General features: G+C 53.7%; 1 protein-coding gene across 6 annotated transcripts in view; it reads right to left on the bottom strand.

The window, feature by feature from the left end:
- DENND2A (DENN domain containing 2A) overlaps positions 1-14,584 on the bottom strand; it is an 88,367-nt gene extending 73,783 nt beyond the window's left edge. For all 6 annotated transcript variants that reach the window (XM_045855636.1, XM_045855638.1, XM_045855639.1 and 3 more), the window contains exon 1: positions 13,855-14,584. In XM_045855636.1, coding sequence (XP_045711592.1) covers positions 13,855-14,165 — 311 coding nt within the window. In that variant the 5' untranslated portion in view covers positions 14,166-14,584. The remainder of the gene's footprint in view (positions 1-13,854) is intronic.
- Positions 14,585-19,003: the final 4,419 nt, after the last annotated feature.

Below are 19,003 nucleotides of genomic sequence, written 5' to 3'. Positions count from 1 at the left end.
ATGATCTATCAGGCATTGCATTAAGCAATTTACAAACATAATTACAGAAATAATGTATCTCCCAAGAGAAATGGAAATGTATGTCCAGCTGGGCATAAGGGGACTAAATGGTAATGGAAAAAAATAAAGATTATATAAATAAACACATCATAAAAAAAGAAGAAAAAAAGAAAATATATGTCCATATATGTTCTTTTACACAAACACTCCTTGCAGCATTATTCATAACGGTCATTAAGAAGAAAAAATCCCAACGCCATCAATGGACATAGATAAACAAAATGATATATCCATACAACAGAGTAATATTTGGCCATAAAAAGAATCAAGAATGGATTAATGCTACCACGTGGATAAACCCTGAAAACACTATGCTAAGTGAACAGAAGCCAGTTCAAAAGCCCACATATTATAGGAGTCCATTTATATCACAGGTGGCAAACACAAGGCCCTCGGGAGAATCCAGCCCTCCACCTTGTTTCTACCGGGCAGCAGCACCAAGCTTCTTGCCCCTCGTTAAGGAGTAGTTACATTTACACAGTCCTAAAGTTACATTTGGCCCTTTGAAGGCTGCCATGAGACTGATGTGGCCCCAGGTGAAAATGAGTTTGACGCCCTAATTTATATAAACTGTGCAGAGTAAGGAACTCTATAGAGACAGAGTCGATCAGTGGTTGCTCAGGACTTAAGGGCATGGGGGTGCTTTTGACTAAAAAGTGCCAGTTTCTTCTTTGGTGTGATGAAAATGTTTTCCAATGAACTGCAGTGAAGGTTGCAGAGCTTTGTGACTATACTAAAAACCATTAAACTATACACTTTAAATGGATGAATTTTAAAAAAAGACTTTATTTATTTATTTTTAGAGAGGGAAGGGAGGGAGAGAGAGAGAGAGAAACATCAATGTGCAGTTGCTGGGGCTGTGGCTTGCAACCCAGGCATGTACTGGGAATCGAACCTGCGATGCTTTGGTTCGCAGCCCGCGCTCAATCCACTGAGCTATGCCAGCCAGGGCTAAATGCATGAATTTTTATGGTATATGAATTAAAGCTGAGAAGGCGAGGGAAAAAGAAAAACAAGGAGGGAGGGACAGAGGGTCCATCAAAGCACCCAGCGCCGCATACTGGATACATAACAGGAAGCCAACTCTATTTTGAGGAAACTGAGGCACATAGCTGCTAATAGTAGCACCGACATTTAAAAAGTGATGTGTCCAGCCCCAAAGCCCTTGCTTTAGTACTCCACTTCGTCACAAGCGACGTCTTTGCGAAAGTATCCGAGGAAGCAGGAGTCTTGTGAACAGAGTGGTTGGGTCACATGAGCACAAAATGATCAAAGAATCATAACACATGCCCTGCGGGGACCAGCAGAGCTTGCCTACCTTGCAAAGTGGGCCCTCCCCTTTTCTGCAAACCGCCCCTTCTCTCACTCACAGGGTCACAGGAGCATGAACCACCTAGTTTGATCCCGCCCCCAGCCACAGCTGATTGGCTCTGGAGGAGGCCTTACTCAGGCTGGGCCAATCAAATTCCACCCTAGGAGTCACGTTGAGCTGCGTGGCCGGAACTCGGAAACGGCGCTGGGAGGCAGCCATTTTCCACCCTGTGCACCAAGAAGCAGAGAGTCTAGACTGTGGGGAAGAAGAAGGACGCCAGTGGAAAGATGGCTTTACACTCCCTGGTTCCAATCCATTCTAGAGGCCTGACTGCGTCTCTGCCCGGGGTTCCACCAGATAACTTCATAACCTCGTTTGCTTAAGCAAGCAAAAGAATCCCCACAAACAGACGGTCACGTCTAATTTGTGTCTAACTACTTTCCCAAAGCGGAGAAGGAAAGCTACGGTGTGTGTGAGTTGCAAACAGGAGTCTGCGTCCACGGGGCTGAAGCCGAGCAAACTTCAACTACTACGGAAACTGAGGCCCCCATCAGGTTTGCCTCCTGCCTGGCACAGGCGGTTGGGTGTGATCTGATCGTGTCCATCACTGTATTCGGGGTCAGAAGGGCTGCGGCCACCAAGGCCCTTTCCGTGCCCAAGGAGGAGCTTCATGACCCTGGGCTGCTGGGAACATCGGACGTCTCAGGAAGGCCAATGCCATGAGACCTACCCTTTCCAAGGACCCCAACGGAGGATTGTAAGCATTACTGGAGCAAGCTCTGCGGAACCCTTGGGTGCAGTCAATAGTACATGGTATGGAAGGTGTGCACGTCCCACTTCCGTCCTTCCTTCCCAATAAAACCCCACTAAAAAACAGTGGCTTTATACAGGGATGGACCAATGAGAGGTTACTGTGGGTAAAAGAACAAATAAAAGGCGTGTGTCTTCTTCAGTTCTGATTTTGAACCCGCAACAGACAAGAAAGCAGAGCTCATGTCCCTCCCACACACACTGACACATGTGAATGAAAAGCATTTTTCGGGCCATAAAAGCATGTGCCCTGGCTGGTGTGGCTCAGTGGATTAAGCACTGCCCTGTGAACCAAAGGGTCGCCGATTCAATTCCCAGTCAGGGCACATGCCTGGGTTGCGGGTGGGGACCCCAGACTGGGGGAGGGGGGTGGTGTGAGAGGCAACAGGATCTATGTGTTTCTTACACATCCATGTTTCCCTCCCTCTCTTTCTCTTTCCCTTCCCCTCTCTCTAAAAATAAGTAAAAAAAAAAAATTTTTAAAGAAAAGCATTTACAAGAGGCTGCAGGGTCTGGACACCAGAAGGAAGAGCTGAGATGACAGGATGAAAGGGAGAGAGAGCAATCCCTTTTCCCATCCCTCCATCTGTTTATGGAAGTCATTTCCCTTCAGGAAACGCTGACCCCCTTCTCCCAGGACCCCGTTGGCGACGACGCCTGCACCGCTGACCCAGCCTTCCACATCCTCCCCCTGGCCTCCGCACTTGCCCCTCGTGACCCAGCCGGTCACTGGGAACCCAGCCTGTAAACGACAGTGCTTCTTAGAGGCCCCAGTCTAGTGAGGACATTCAGAGCGGGGGGAAGAAAAGATACGTAATAAAGCTGGAAGAGCCCCTGGCATGGAGCGGCTCCGAGACCTGAACAGAGGACGCTGACCGGGAAGCAGTCGGGGCTCGAACTGACCAACCACGGTGTGGCCCAGGAGTTCTGTGGCTCACCTAGCCTCAGTCACCTGGCTGGATGGTGGCAAAGCCAGCAGCAGGACCCAAGGTTCCTGCCACCCCACTTAGAACTCATTCCTCTCCTCCACACTCACGTCTGGGGGTGACTTGTGTTTCTATGGAGAACCTGGGTCTACTAGTTACTACTCGGGGTGAAGGGGGTTCTTTTCTCTCTGGTCAGCCGGGGAGCCCACGACCTCAGAAGCCAGAGAGACTTCTGGGTTTAGTGTTCTTTTCATTGTTGTTGTTGGGTTTTCTTTTCTTTTTTTAAAGAGAAATATTCGTTGTTATTAGGATGTGGAGAGGTTTTTTTTTTAAAAAAAGATTTTATTTATTTATTTTTAGAGAGAGGGGAAGGGAGGAAGAGAGATAGCTATCTGTGAGAGACACATTGATGGGTTGCCTCCTGCACATCCCCAACTGGGGACCTGGCCCACAGCCCAGGCACGTGTCCTGACCAGGAATTGAACCAGTGACCTTTCGGTTCACAGGCCCGCACTCAACCCACTGAGCCACACCAGCCAGGGCAGGATGTGGAGCGATTGTTATAAAACAACAAAAACAAAAACATTTGCCCCAAAGCTTCCAGATAATATTAAGCACTGGCTCCTACTGAATGCTTTTTCTTTTCTTTTATGAAAAAATAAATACAGTGTTCAAAGCTTCCCTGCCCTACATCGACAAGGAGAACAGCCTCAGTGGTAGCAGGTTAAAGAAAGCAAACTGCAGACTGAGGGTGAGACAGAGAATTAAAAAAAAGACACAGATGGAGAATAAAAGAAACAGGGAGACAATGGTACTTAAACAGCCAGAGCCACAAAGAAGGCGAAACCCACCAAAGAACCAGCTAAGACACAGACTGAGCAGGGGGCTATGCTAGTCACAGCCAGGTGCTTCCTGCAGCATCCTGATGACCAGCTTTCCGTCAGCTGGAATGCATACAGTAAATGAAATACCAAGTCCGAGTGCATACTATGGGCAAGTGAAAGGCTAGACTGTCCCAACACTCTTGGGCTTCTGTCAATTAGACCTTCCCCACCCCCACCTTTGGTTTGTACTCTTTCCCTCAGCTGTCCTCCCACCCACTCCTGTTATCATCTTCCCACCTAAGAATCTGGCTTCACATCCAACTTTTCCATAAAACCCACCCTCATCGCTCCAGGCTGAAGTTCTTCCCCCTCCTCTGAATTTCTACAGCAGAGTTATTCATTTATCTACACTTGATTGTCTAAATGTGCATGACCTTGTGTTACCTCTTCTGTGATTAGCTTTGTTATTTATATAGATACTTTTTAGATTTTTTTTAACACGAGATTTTTTTATTTGTTTGTTTTTATTTATTTATTTTTAGAGAGGGAAGGGAGGGAGATGGAGAGAGAGAGAGAAACATCAATGTGCGGTTGCTGGGGGTTATGGCCTGCAACCCAGGCATGTACCCTGGCTGGGAATCGAACCTGCGACACTTTGGTTTGCAGCCCGCGCTCAATCCACTGAGCTACGCCAGCCAGGGCTACTTTTTAGATTTTATTTATTTATTTATTTTTAAACAGAAGAGAAGGGAGGGAAGAAAGAGAGGCAGGCAGAGAAATATCAACGTGTGGTTGCCTCTTTCGAGCCCCCTACTGGGGACCTGGCCTGCAACCCAGGCATGTGCCCTGACTGGGAATTGAACCGGCGACCCTGTGGTTCGAAGGCTGGCGCTCAATCCACTGAGCCACACCAGCCAGGGCTGTTATTTATATATGTTTTATTCAAGGTTTCACACATTTATGTTTGGCACCTCAAGTTAAACAGCAATAACGAATGAATGGCTAACATCCGCTGAGCACTTACTCTTCTCTAAGGAAGATTCTGCACAGCTTGTTCCACTGAATTCTCTCACCCGCTCTACCACTGCCTCCCCTTTGTAGATGCGGAAGCCCAAGGCTGCAGGGGTTAATTTCCTCAAGGCCACGTGGATGCTGAATGGATCCAGGTCGTCACACTTAAGAGTCCAGTGTCTGATGCCCAAACAAGGGCCTTGGGGCCAGGGGATAGGCCTCCCCTCCCGGCTACAGAGTAGCCGCTCAGTAAATTGTTAAGATGGAATTTCATTCAAAGTGCCCGGCCCCTATCACCCTTCCTCCCTCCCCTCCATCCACTCCCTGCCCTCCACCCGCGCCCTGCACCCAAGGCACCTCCGGGCCAGACCCCCGACTTCCTCACTTGCCCACCTCTTCTCTCCCTCTCTCCTTCCTGCTTCCCTCTTCCTTTCTTCCCCCGCAGCCCCTTTCCCACCCTCTTTCGCTGGCTTCTGTTCTCTTTCTTTCCATGAGCAGAGAGTTTCCAGCCTGGCTCCTGGCCAGCACATTTGGACAAAAGGCAGCAATCTTAGAGTGAGACGTCATCTCCCATCCCCTTTCCTGGCCGGCACCATGGCTCCCCAAGCCCAGAGAGAGAGAAGGGGGCTGAGGCTGCTCAGCCCTGATCCCAGCTCTGGGCAATGGCTCAGGAGTTGGCACGGCATGGGGGTGAAAAGCAGAGGGATCACAAGCAGACAGACCCAGGTTCCAGTTCTGGGTCTGCCACTTGAGAGCTGAGGAACAGGGCGCTAGTTACTCTCCAAGCCTTAGCTCTCTCCTCTGCAAAACGGGGGTAATAGTGGCACCTTCCGTGAAAGCCAGCGGTGGGGTTCAGTGACACTGCACCTGTAAGGCTTTCAGGCCTGCCCCCGTCTCATGAAAAGCACTCAACACACGTCCTCTGTCCTTCCAAAGTGAACTTAACTCTGTCAAGTGACACTAGGTTGAGTAATGACACAGGACCTTATTTTACCGACAATAACGACACCACACCCTCCTCAGCTCCTCTGCAGGGCTGCGGACCCAGCCTGAATGGTTTGCAACTGCAGTGAGGCTGTAAAACCCTCTCGGGCAGATAACTGCCATCACAGTGTTGGCTGTGAAAGTTGATGTTGAAATTGGAGGGGGAGTGGGACCCCCTTCCATTTCCGCAGAAGCCAGGGGGTCCTAGTGCTCCGTTTTCAAAGCGAGGAAGAGCCCGCCCCATCAGCACAGCCTCTGCAGCATCCCGACCTCCACCCCTCCAGGCCCTGTTTCCAGGCTCCTCACAGGCTGAGGCCCCACTGCTGTTTGTTTACTACACTGCCTGGTGTTTGTCCTCAGAAGTTGCGCAATGCCTGGGAATGCATTCTTCTCATTTAGCTCAATCCTGAGAGATGGGAAATGGTCTTTCCCCTAAGATTTTAGTGAGCTAATCTGAGTCAGTTTGGATGGATTCTAAATTAATCGATAATATAATCAATGAGCTGAACGCAGTACTCCATGAGAGTACTGCTGGGAAATATTTGGTCCCTGCCCTAGAGCTGGGGATGCGAACTGTGGAGGAAAAGGGGGTTCTACACCCTGGCTGGCGTAGCTCAGTGGATTGAGTGCAGGCTGCGAACCAAAGTGTCGCAGGTTCGATTCCCAGTCAGGGCACATGCCTGGGTTGCAGGCCACGGCCCCCAGCAATTGCACATTGATGTTTCCCCCTCTTTCTCTTTCTCCCTCCCTTCCCTCTCTAAAAATAAATAAATAAAATCTTTAAAAAGGGGGGTGGGTTCTAAGAAAATAACCTCACAGGGCAATCTGATCATAAATTCCTATCTGGGCAGGTCCCGGTGGGCAGTCATGCCCCAGGCATGTAATTTATTCAGTGAAAGGTTTGCCTTGCCTTAAGCAAACCGTGTCCACTGTTTCTGTGCCTGTAGTGAACCCCGCTCTGAAATAAACACCCTCAAGACAGCCCATAATCTCATTAACTCTCCTGTAATCCAGTCCCCGCCTTGCTATTCTCCCACCTTTGGGAAATCTTCCTCGTTTCTCTCCTTCACTTCACCAAAGAAGCCACAAAACCTGTCATTTTCCATTTGAGATTTTGCTTCCTAGCAACTGGTGTCAATTCTGGCTCAAATAAACTCATGAAAATTCTCTGCAGGTCGGATGGTCCTTAAATCAACAACACCCAAACAACTGAACAGTGATAAAAGATTGCAACTTTTTAAGACACAAACCCAAGACCAGCCGGGGGAATAACTGACACCTGTTTAACCAAAAGTCACAGCGTGAGACTGGTTTGAGGCCTCAACTGAACCCCATGGTGAGTGCTGAGAAAACAACGTACACTGGAGGAGTTTAGAGGTGGGCAATGGCAGCTGTCACTGATTCCTTCAAGGGAGTACGGGTGCCCTTGGAGGCTAGACTGGGTTCCAACAGCTGGGGAGAGAGAACGAGTTCAAGGTGAGGCAAGAGCCTGAAGAAAAGCAGGGGTGCTCCTGCCCAGGACGAAGACTAACCCGTGTGAGACAGGAGTGACAGGACATGTGATGGGGGTGGGGGATGAAACAGGTAGAATAAAACGTTCCCCCCAAACTACTCCATCGAGTCAAGCCCTACCAGAACTACATGCTCCACTGGATTGAGCGAGTTAAGCTCTGTAGTTACAAAACAAGGGTTCAGACCTAAAGACAAGCCACCCACCTCAGAGACCAGCTCGATACCCGCTTGGGAGAGTTCCTTCCTGCATCCCATAATAAGTCCAGTACAATCCCAGAACGCTCTGCTTCACTGACGTCAGTGTTCCAAAAAAGGAAAAAGCCTGCTCACCGACACCCGGACTGGTTAATCCCAGCAACTTGCACATTCCCATGCAAGAAAAAACCCCCAAGCCCCACATTTAGGGCGCAGAACCTGAGGCCCTATCTCTGCAGAGCCTCGATGAATCGGCCTTTGCTTTTAGCAGAGTTCCTGGTCTTTAAATTCTTTCACGTCAGGTGACAAGAACCCAAACTCACGGTAACGGCAGGGGGCGGGGGGACCATGGTGAAGAAGATGGCAAGGGCTGGAGAATATTCTCAAAGTAAGGAAGAGGAGCTGAGGTTGGCTACCCTTGGAAAATAAAGACACATAACGAAGATGTGCTGCGACCTTCGATCTTTCCGGCAAAAGGCTAAGACGGCACGTCCGAGAGGAAACTCACAGAGCAAACAGACAGTCAAAGTAAAGACCGGAGGGTCTGGGGCAGGACCAGCCCTGGGGGTGTGGAGTTGAGGGGGGGGCTGGAGAGGCTGACACCATGCGTGAGCCCTCTGACGGGGGCGGCCAAGAGCAGAGCAGAGCACGGAGCCCCGGGGCCGGTCCTGCCGGTACGCTGCCCTCGCACCCAGCGCTGGACTTGGGCTCTTTATCTGGGCCCTCCAACCAGACGGTGCGGTCTGACGGCTGAATTAGGCTTCTTTTCATCCCATTAGTGTCCAGCCCAGATCTTGGTCTGCTGGGGCGTGGCACGAATGCTTGTTAAATGAGAAGAAAAAGAATTAGTGAAGAGCTCTTTTTTGGTTTTTGTGTTGTTTTTTTTTTTTTTAAAGACAGTCAAGACAACCAAAATAGTGGTATGGTGTCTCCAATGAGGAAGCCATATTCAAAATACTTAACAAAGGCGTGGCTGGGACACCGGCCATTCAGAATGGCCTAACTGTTTATCCTTGAATGGCGGAATCTGGGTGGCAGGTCCAAGGGGTCCCAGGAATGTGGGACAACCAGGGGTTCAGGAAGCGTTTCAGCGTCTGGGGGAGTGGCACGGATGAGTCACTGCACACCCGTTTTCCATCACCTTCGATCTGCTTACTCTGGGGAGCTCAAGTACAATGAGAACAGCGAACTAGCCTTCGGATGCAGCAGCAGTAGCCTAGCATAAGGTCTCAGCAGATGGTTAGGGATGCAAGCCAGATTTCAGGGACGTGGGAGCAAGCAGCCTGTAGCCCTGCCTCAGGGGGCTGGCTCTTCTAGTTCCTCGGTCTCTCCACCCTGAAAGCAGCAGCAGCCCCTCTGACCCTTTCCCCAATCTCCCTCCCCTCTGCCCCAGGGTCTCGGCCATCCGGTATCCGGTGAAAGGACAGCCTGGAGTAAAAGCTCTCAGGGCCCTGTCCCTACTAAGCGCTGGGCTCTCCAAGTCTCGCTGTTTGGGGAGGCGTCAAGCAGCTCTCTCCTCTCCGACGGTTTCCCACCGCGTCACGTGCACCAGTGCAGCTGCAGGATAAACAGACCGCACGGGCCCCTTTTTGATGTCCTGGGAGCTTGTGTATGTCTGCTGATTGTCACAAACAGGCGGTGAAATGGACCAGATGGAAAGGGTGACGGTTGCCCCAAGAAGCCAGGGAGTCTGTCGTCCTTGAGGTCCCATGGCCATATGCCTCATTCCACACCTGAACCGATCTCACGGCTCAGAGCAGTTAAGTAGAGCCCCAGGGCTGGAGGCGGCAGCGGCCCGAGCACGGGCCAGGTCCCGCACCTTCCCCGCTGCCACCCCGACCAAGTCCGGGGCTGAGGAGCTGGTCACACTCCTGCAGCAGGGGACGCGAGGCCTGTGTCTCAGGCTGCCCATCGCTCCCGCCCAGTGACCAAATCAGAGCTCTACGGCTTCCCCACAGGCTACATTCTCCCTGGACCACGCAAGGTCCACGTGAGTCTGACTTCGCTGCACCATCCCATACACATGCCTCTGCTGGGTCGTCTGCAGAGGCTGCTGAGCCTGTACTTCCCAGGGACGTGAAAAACGCACATAAAATGATAGATGCGTCCTGTGTGAATGGTTTCAATTTGCTGGGAAAAGGCAGTCCGTTGTTAGTTTTTCCATGGTGAGCGGCGGTGGCAGGGACAGGGGTGCCCTGCTCCTCTGACTCACTCGGTGGGGACCAGAAGTTCACACGCAGCCCTGGGCAGCCACTCACTCGGCCCACTTTCTTCCCTGAGGCCAGGCCTCTGCTCTGGGGCGGGGGTGGGGCAAACAAAACTGGGGAGAGGGGCAGAGGGGTGGTGCAAAACCACATCCGTCTGGGCCAATGCCCGGGGAACCCCTCGTCGTGTCCCAGCGGGTATGCATGGCTGCCCCGGCTACAGCCGCAGTGGCTGGGCAGAGAACTGCATGCTGAATCGCATTCGACTCTTGCTACGCTCTCCCTTCTGAGAAGCGAGAGGGAGACAGAGGGCGGTGCTTTGGGTCACTCCACGGGCCGGCTCCTGTGGCTGGCCACCCACCCTCCCCAGGTTTCAGCCTGCGCCGTGTGCGGAATCGTGGTGATGTGGGATCGAGGTTAGGGGGACCCGGAACCAACAGCAAGAGACACAGGTGGGCACTTTGCTGGGCTCAGCACTCAAGGAAGGCTCCAGGCGGAGACGGAAGGGTTCATGGCGGGGCACTGCCCGCAGACGTGTTAGGCCAGGCAGGCAGATCCGACTGCGGACGCCTCGTCATCATGCTTTCGGAGTTTCTGTTCAAAAACCACTTCCCACGCAGAAAGCGTCACATAAATGTGTCTCCAACCAGCCTCCTTATCTGTAGCTGTTCAGGTGGCTTTGGGTCTTGATGTGGAGAGCTGATTCGGCAGCTGACTTCATGATGAGTACCAGGCTTCCTCATTTTAAATTCCATGGGATCCTTGCTTTTGGGCTCTGAGGTTTTGGTCCGCTGCTCTAAAGAACCCTGTAGGTGATCGTCAAAGCAGCCACTCTCAGCCTTGGCTGTCCCTTCCAATCACCTGGGACCCGTGAAGAATCCTGATGCACAGCCCTCATTCGCAGAGACTTTGACTTAATTGGTTTAGGGTGGAGGCCAGGCATGGTTGTTTCAGGAGACTGAAATGTATCTTCCGGTGTACACCCCAAGTTAAAAATGTTAAGAAATGCGCCCTGGCCAGTGTGAGTGTTGGTTAGGCATCCTCCCACAACACGAAAGGTCGTGGGTTCGATTCCGGGTCAGGGCACAGGCCTGGGTTGCAGGTTTGGTCCCCAGTGGGGCACGTGCAGGAGGGAACCCATCTATGTTTCTCTCTCCCTCTTTCTCTCTCCCTTCTCTTCCTCTAAAAATAAATAAGTGAAATCTTTTTTTTAAAAAGTTAAGAAACGAAAGACTATACTTTCAGGGATGATTTCTACAGTTCACTAAAAAAGTTAAGAAATGCAAGGGGGGAACAGTAGAATCTCACACCTAATTCATGTTAAGATGGTCGTCGTTGGCAAGAAATGGTTTGAGCTGCAGAAGGCGTGCTATGAGCACACTGACGTGGCCTCCGCAGGTCTGTCCCCTCTGCAGAGACCACAGGGAAGGGCCTGGCTGGGGGATCTGTGGCTGAGTCTGCAGAGCCTGTCAGCTCTGGGCTGGAATTCCTTGTTCTTCTGCAACATTCTTGGTGGTGCAGCAAACAAGACCCCACCCTCCCCGGCCTTCCTCTCCTCGGAGTGGATCTCTGGTCTCCTGAGTCTCACCCTTTCCCCACCCCCCAGAAGCAGGCTCAACGGGAGGTCTGAGGGCAGGAAGACCTGGACCACTCGGGGAAGTGGACTGGCCCCTCTGAACGGAACCCTCAGATGCTGTTCCCACTCGCCCTGTTTCCCTTTGGTCAGCATTTCCGGCTGTCCTTCCCAACACACTCTGCCCCGTGCGGCCCCTTTTCCAGACCAGAGTCTCAGTCCACCCACCTACGAGCCATACGAGGATGTGCCTGCTTTGCCCTGCACGGCGGGGAACCCCGGGTGCTTTGCTCTGACATTCCTAGCAGTAGGTGTCACCTCTTAGTACAGTTAAGGGACCATGGCTCCCCCATATCAGACTCCCCGGGGTCCTAGCTGCCCTCTGCCTCCACTGCCCATGAACCTGAGCTGACACTTGGCCCCCCACAAGAATGCAGTGCACCCCCAGCTCATAACGGGAAGATGGTACAAGGCAATAGCTGTGTGGAGCTTTATCTTCCCATCTTCTGTCACGTGGACAGGAATGTCTTTTTCTACGTTGCTCTTTAATGTTTACACAAAGATCCACACGACACACCCCCAGTTGAGTTCAATTACAGGAAAAGTTTTGTTCTGAAAATTAACTTGTATGCTTTCTGTTGTCCCAAATCCAAAACCATGCGATCCCGTGTATTTTTGTTTGTCTCCAAGCTGCCAAAACATTTAGAGCCAAACTCACTGTCCAAGTGATTGCGGTCTGCTACATGCAGGCCATTCAAAATATCCATTTCTCTTGCTTTGCTTTGTTTTCCCCTGAGCTTTCCCCCATGGAGTGTTAGTCGACGCGATCTCATCCTGTGCCCGAGCCCGTCCCCGGATTCGACCTCTCCATCTCTTGGACTGGTGCGCCCCGCCTCACCGCTGCCGTCCCCCGGGGCCTGCAGGACCTGTGGCCTCACTGTGCACCCTATGGGGGCTTTCTAGGGTGCCAATTGGTACCACCTCTCCTGTTTCAGGGGGGTCCTGCTTGCCTCCAGGAGTACACTACCACCAAGAAGAGCTCTCCCCACACTTGCCCCCCCCCCGTCCCCCCCTTGGTGACTTTGCACACGCTGTTCCCTCAGCCAGAAACAACCTTCCCTGCCTCGTTTTCTTGGTGGAGAGCTTTCCAGGACGCAGCCCCAGCAGCACGTACTCTGTGGGCCTCCCAGCTCTGGGCTGCCCTGGCATGCAGCACTCACGGCCAGGCCAGACCAGGACCGGTTTTAATGTTTTGTTTCACTGTCCAACTTGGATGGTGAGTTCCTGGAAAGAAGGGTGATATTTATCACTGTGTCCTTAATGCCTAGCCCCGAGAAATGTTAAGTCAGTGAATACGTGACGTGGGCAGGGTTCAAACCTGGAACAAAAGGACTGTGGGTCAGTCTCGCCACCAGCCTCTCCACTACCCCTCCTCAAAAACAGGCACTGTTTGCCCTTGACTTCTGGCAGAACTCGGCTCCATCCTAAGCAGGCCCCTAAAGACTTTCTTCACCACTCCTTTGGTGTGTTTGATATTGGACAATGCAAGCAGGAAGGATTTCGTTCTTTTCTTTCATGTAGTAACCGCCCAGGGTGGAAGAGCTCCACAGCAAAGTTACTGGAGAGTGCCTACTGTGACCCTGCTACACCTCCGATGCACACCTCAACGCCAGCTAGAGTTTGCCTGCTCCTTCCCCCAGCGCGAGCTGGTGAGAGCAAAGTCACTGCAGCCCCCCTGCCCCAACCTGCGCCCCTGGAGGGTCCCGCCCAGCTCCCCCCCACCCCCGCCCCTCAAAGACAGGACCCCGCCCCCCCCACTCCCTGCGGCCTGGCTGTTCTCAGTGGTTTGAATCAAGCTCTCTGTGACACTCCTAAACATCACTATGTCCTTTGTTGAGATTCTTGCTGGGCTCCACGGGCTCCCAACTCCATCTTTAGGGGGAAAGTGGGAGAAAGCAGATCATTCCATCGTCTTTACCTTCCTGCTCTCCCAAGACTACATATTTTGACCACAGTGAGGGAGGGTTGGCTGCTCAGCGATTCTCGATTCTTGATTCTTTCTTGGCTCTTTTTTTTTTTTCCTCTCTCTCTCTCACCCTCCTCCCCTCGCGCCCCGGGACCCAGCACCGCGCAGGGAGGGGGCTCTGCCCAGTTTGTGCAGATTTCCGAGGCGCGCGGGACGGCGGCTTCCCCGCTCGGCCCAGGAAGCCATCGCGAACCCCGTTAGGGCGTCGGGACAGCACTTCTGCTCACGTCCTGCAGGTCGGGCTGAAGCGCCTGGGTCCCCACGTCCGCACACGGGACACCCAGTCTGCGGTCTGCAAACAGCCACTTCCCAGCTCCGGGTCCGGGCAGCTCCAGTCGTCTCCTCCCTTCCCCCCCGGGCGCGTCCCCTCCTCGGCCCCCCGGCGCGCCCCTCCACCATCCTCCGGCCCAGTCCTACCTCCAGGCGGGCTTCGGCTCCGCGGGCTCCCAGGCGCAGCTCGGGGGCGCCCGGGTGGGCGGGGGCTGTAGGCGGCGGGGGCCCGGGGCGCCATGGCCCGCAGCCCTTCGCGCTGGTGTCGGCCGGGCCTCTCCGGGAGAGCCGCGCTCCCTGCGCTCGCGTCCCCACCGCCCCGCCGCGGCTGTGGGCGAGCGGAAGGCGGGCTCGGCCCGCAGCCTCGTCCTCTCCCCGCCGGCGCGGCGGCTCTGCGCGGGCCGCGCGCCCGCCGTCCCCCGCCCGTCGCCCCCCGTCCGCCGCTCCAATGAGCTCATCCGCAGCTGGCGGGCGCCGGGCCCGTAGCCACGGCAACGCCTCTCCGAGGGCCGCGCGGACTCGGCAGCTCCCGTAAACAGGACCTTCTGCCGGACTCTTCCCTTCTCCTTCTTGGGGGGTGGGGAGTGGGCGAATTAACCCTTTCTTTGCTGGAGACCACCGAGCGGCATTCCTCGTCTCCCCCAGCCCGGAGCGGAGACCTTGAGGTAGATGCGCCTTGCGGTGGCTGGCGGCTTCACTCACTCCAGTCGTCTGACGCGTTGCTGGAGGTGGGGACACCCTGGAGAGTGTGTCCCCTGCAGCGGGCAGTCCGGCGGAGGCGCCGAAAACCGTAACACAGGCAATGAGAGCCCAGGGCTCCTGGGCGCAGGGAACAAGGGCTCTCAGAGCCGGCGAGGAGGGAAGTCCGGCAAAGCTTCCCGGAGACAGGACTTTATAGTGCCCGCTGCCGCCTCTGACGTGGGACAGTCCAGGGACACAGATCGCATGATGCAGGACTGCCAAGCAAGACGTGCACGTGAACGTGCTGCGGGCAGTTCGTGCTGCGGACGGCGGGGGCGGGGGCGGGGGCCCGGGGCCGGGGCCGCGGCCGCGGGCGGTTTCTGAGCGGAGGAGCTCCCGCTGCTGCCGAGGGGGACACGGCCCTCGAGGTGGTGATTTATGGGTGCGGAGGGAAGGCTCCAGGCCCATCTCTCTACCAGGAGGAAAGTCATTCTTGTCTTTAGCGTGGGGGGGGGGGCGGTGGCTAGAAGGAAGGGCCTAAATAAAGCCTAGCGGTGGGGCGGGGGGGGAGAAAGAGGTTTAAGTTACTAATCTACAAAAGCAGTGTATAGGAGAGAGAGGGCGGGGGGGGGGCATGATTGTGACACGTGGGGGAACTTAGATGCTGCCTAGGCAGCTTCCAGTTTGTAGACCGGACCTGACAGTTAAGGGACGTATTCAGATATCCAAGTCACGGGGAAAAAAGCTCCATCTCCTCAGTGAAGGGTTTTGCTGATTGTATGAGATCTTTGAAGCTTTTCTAGGGCTCGCTAGAACTCCCTAAACTCCTTCATGCCATACCCATTCAACTAAGCATAGTAAAGTTTAGAATACCAATATGCAAAGTTCAGGCATTTTTTGAAGCGTAAGCATTTAAATAATTGTTTTGTTTGCTGAGGTATCATTCAATAAGTTTTTACTTTCCTTTTTAAAAAAGACCAGAGACTTGGCTTCTTGAGGGTTAATTACTCCCAGGGTCCTGGGGCGTCTGGAGGCAAAGTGGAGAAAAGGGCAGATGGAGAACCACTGAGCTCAGAGCCCAGACGGCTGCCTCCTCCCACCCAGTGCACGAAACAGGCTGGTCGCCTTCGATTTTGTGGCTTCCCAATTGCCAGTCACATCTCAGGTGGGCAGGCCAGACAGGAGGCTAGGGAGGCCCTTAGTGGCAAGTCCTAAGTCGCAGGTGGCTGTTCCTTCATCTTTTGAGTTCTGGATACTGGCTTATTAGAAAAACAGTCCTGGCTGGTGTAGCTCAGCGGATTGAGCGCCGGCGTGCGAACCAAAGGGTCGCTGGATTCGATTCCCAGTTAGGGCACATACCTGGGTCCCCAGTAGGGGGCGCGCGAGAAGCAACCACACATTGATGTTTCTCTGCCCCTTTCTCCCTCCCTTCCCCTCTCTCTAGAAATAAATAAAATCTTAAAGAAAGAAAGAAAAATACTCATGCCTCAGGTCAGACTCTGATACTCTGATGCGCGATGCTGGCGCCTGTGCTTTGCGATTTTCTGTCCCTGCCTGCCTGTCCCAGGCCCCAACTCCACCATTCCTCAGGGCTGGCTGCCTCCATCCCTGGGAACCTGAGGAGTATGTCCCCATGGCAGAGGACTCACACATGGCTCCTTCCCCTCCTTTCCTGTGTGGCCCTGCCCCAGCTGGCTCTCTGGAATTTTCCCAGCCAGTGCTACCCTGGTCCCTCCCAAGCCCCAGTCCTCTAGCTCCCAAGGGAAGGGTAGCCCCCAAGGTGGGGGCTGTGGACTGGGGCGTGGAAGACCCTCTCAATGGTCCCCCTCTTCTCCCATCTCCTGACACTGACTGCTGCAACAGCACCTCCCCTTGCCCTCCCTGTCTGTCTGCAGCTTCTCTCCGCGGTGGAAAGTGAGAGCCAAGTGGGAGGGAGTGCCTGGCCTCAGGTCAGGGGAGCTGTGGGTCAGAGGAAGGGTAAGAGCTGATTGTTCTTTATCTTTATCGTAAATCCTTGTTTCACCCCGCGCAGCTCCGGAGCTCTGCAGAGCATCTCTCGCCGCCCTTTCTTCTCTTCCCTCAGCGTGCTGCTGGGGAGCACAGGCTCAGGGTCAGAAGGTCAAACTGGCCCTAGAGCAGGTTGCTTCGCCTCTAACTCTCAGTGTCTTCGTCTGTAAGGTAGAAATAGCAATGGTTATGCCCAACCTCATCGTGTTGTGAGGATTAAAGCAGATAGATCAAGTAAAGGGTGTTGTTCCGGGCCTGGCCCGTGGGGGGCGCTCTCGGCTAGCGTCTGTTTGTTACTCTTTTCCTAGTCTTTTTTGTTTCTTTCACAAGGTGCTCAGGGTTCAAGAGCAGAGAGCAGAAAGTTTATTTTTTCTCCCCCATAAGAGTTGAGCTATCCCCTCCACTTTCCGTTTTAGGTCCCGGGCCTCTGCCAGAGCCCCCGACAGAGCCCGCTTCATCTTCGCTACGAGCCGAGTGAAGGAGACCCACCGAGGGGAGGGCTGGCCTGGTTAAGTCCGGGAGAGAGCCTGAGAAGGAGTTTTTGAACATCTCCTCTCCAAATCGTTTAATTTCCACTTAAATTCCTTCTGAATGCTAAACATTCACTGAGCATCTTTTTGGGTTCCGGGCACTTTACATATGTCATGTCATGTAGTCCTCACACGTCTGAGCAATGAAATATTATTCCTACCATTTCATGGGTGGGAAACCCAAGTTCTGAGAGGTTATGTACCTTGTTTAAGGCCGCATGGGTTCAGGCTGGCCTGGCTCAAGCCATGTTTTTTTATTATACCAGGTGGCCTGAGAGCAAAGGCTCTGCCCAGCGCCACCCACTTGCTCAGGAGGCGATTTCTGGCTCACCATTCAGTTCTGGTCCTCGTTATACTGCCCCCCTCTGGAAGGCGCAGGCAGTGCAGTTCCTTGGGCATCTCTAACCCCTCCCCAGCCCCCCATCAGGTGCCCCTATTTGGGTCACTGTTACCATCTCCTCTCCGTCCCTCCACAGCAACCTGCTTCTGTCTCATTGCCACTTGCGTGCCAGTGCACAGTTGAAAGGCATACACACAGCAGAGGATGGATGACAGGCTGGGTTATTTTATTACGATGATTACTTTGTCTAGAAAGCTGCATGGGGACAGGAATCATTTACCTGTGCTTAGCCCCTTGACATTTGGATGAGGCAGAGCATGGAGGGGACTTATTTTAGCCGGGAAAAGTCACCTCTGACACGCCCTTGGAGAGGACCCCCCTCGTCCCTCTGAGTGGCGGGGCTGAGCCTGCGGAGCCATCTGACGAGCAGCAGGACTCCCTTGTCCGTCACAAGCACCCGCCTCCTTCCCTCTATCCTCATCCCACTGCCCGTCCCACCCTTGGCCCGTTCTCTCCTCCCGCGGAGGCTGGATGCAAGTCCCTTCCCGTCCCACCACAACTCCTGGCCGGCTCCCTCCGAGGAAACAAAACCAAGCCAAGCATCCCACAGAAACCTCAAGCCCAGCCTTGGTTTGTTCTTGGTCCCAACCAAATGTCATCCAGAAGGTGTGGGATAGAAGGGGCAGGGGAAGCTGAGGCCACCCAGGGGGAGGGGAGCAGGGCCCAGACTGAGGGCCCCAGGGCCCCTTCACCCTCCCCTCGCTTCTGAGGGCCTGTCTTTGTGATCACTTTGTAGCTTTGGAACAGACATGAAAGAACCAGGAGCAGCGCAGCTGCACAGGACGGGGCATAGCAAAGCAGAGCCTGACGGGACTTCACCTACGGCCAGGCCACACCCCTTAGGGAGGAGGGAGGGGCCTGTTGGGCCACCCGCATTTATTAGTAGGGGAACAGCACCTGCACCTGGGTAGTGCTAGAACAAGCCACCTAGACAACCAGAAGGTGGGAACCAGAGGAGGAAAAATTCTCATGAGAAGTAATCGAGACATTTCAACTAAAGAGACAAAAAGAGAAAGGGAGAAGGTGGCAAGTGGGCCCATAACAGCCCCCTTCCTTAGTGTCTTTTCCCGGTACCGATTCTGATATTTTCTACGTATGCAGGTACCACAGGGCCAGGATTTTTATGCCCAGGTCCAACTCTCTTAGGAGCTAACTGCATGCCAAGTCTACTCTGCAAGACCTAGGGGTGGACCCCCCCATATTGTGGGGTCCATGCTTCTCAAACTTTTTATCTGCCAGATAATCCCCTTGGCTTGTTGGGGGGTGGGGAATCTAATCTTCCCCACAGGGACCCTAGTGCAGGGGGCCCAGGGGTCTGCAGTTTCACAAGCACCCCAGGTGTTCTGGGTGCAGGAGGCTTAAGTCCCCGCGGAGACACACTAGTGTAGAGCTTGCTCAAGGAGGACGGAAAAGGGGAGGCTGGGGCAGGTGTATGCAGGTGGCTGGTCTTTGCTTATGAGTGTGGGCGTGGGGGTGCTGAACGGGTCTCAGCAGAGAGCTGTCCTCAACAAGGAGTGCAGTGATTCTCACCAGGGGCAACTCTGCTCCCCAGGGGACACTTGACAATGTTTAAACATTTGAAAGTCACAATTGGGAAAGGAGGGTGTTTCTGGCATCCAGTGGGTAGATGCCAGAGATGCTGCTAAACATCCCACAGTGCACAGGACAGCTTCTGCTT

This window comes from Phyllostomus hastatus, unplaced genomic scaffold (assembly GCF_019186645.2).
Source record: "Phyllostomus hastatus isolate PE091 unplaced genomic scaffold, TTU_PhHast_1.1 phas_scaffold_114, whole genome shotgun sequence".
Taxonomy (NCBI): domain Eukaryota; kingdom Metazoa; phylum Chordata; class Mammalia; order Chiroptera; family Phyllostomidae; genus Phyllostomus; species Phyllostomus hastatus.
Note: the sequence above shows the minus strand (reverse complement) of the source record. Positions and strands in the feature narration are given on the sequence as shown.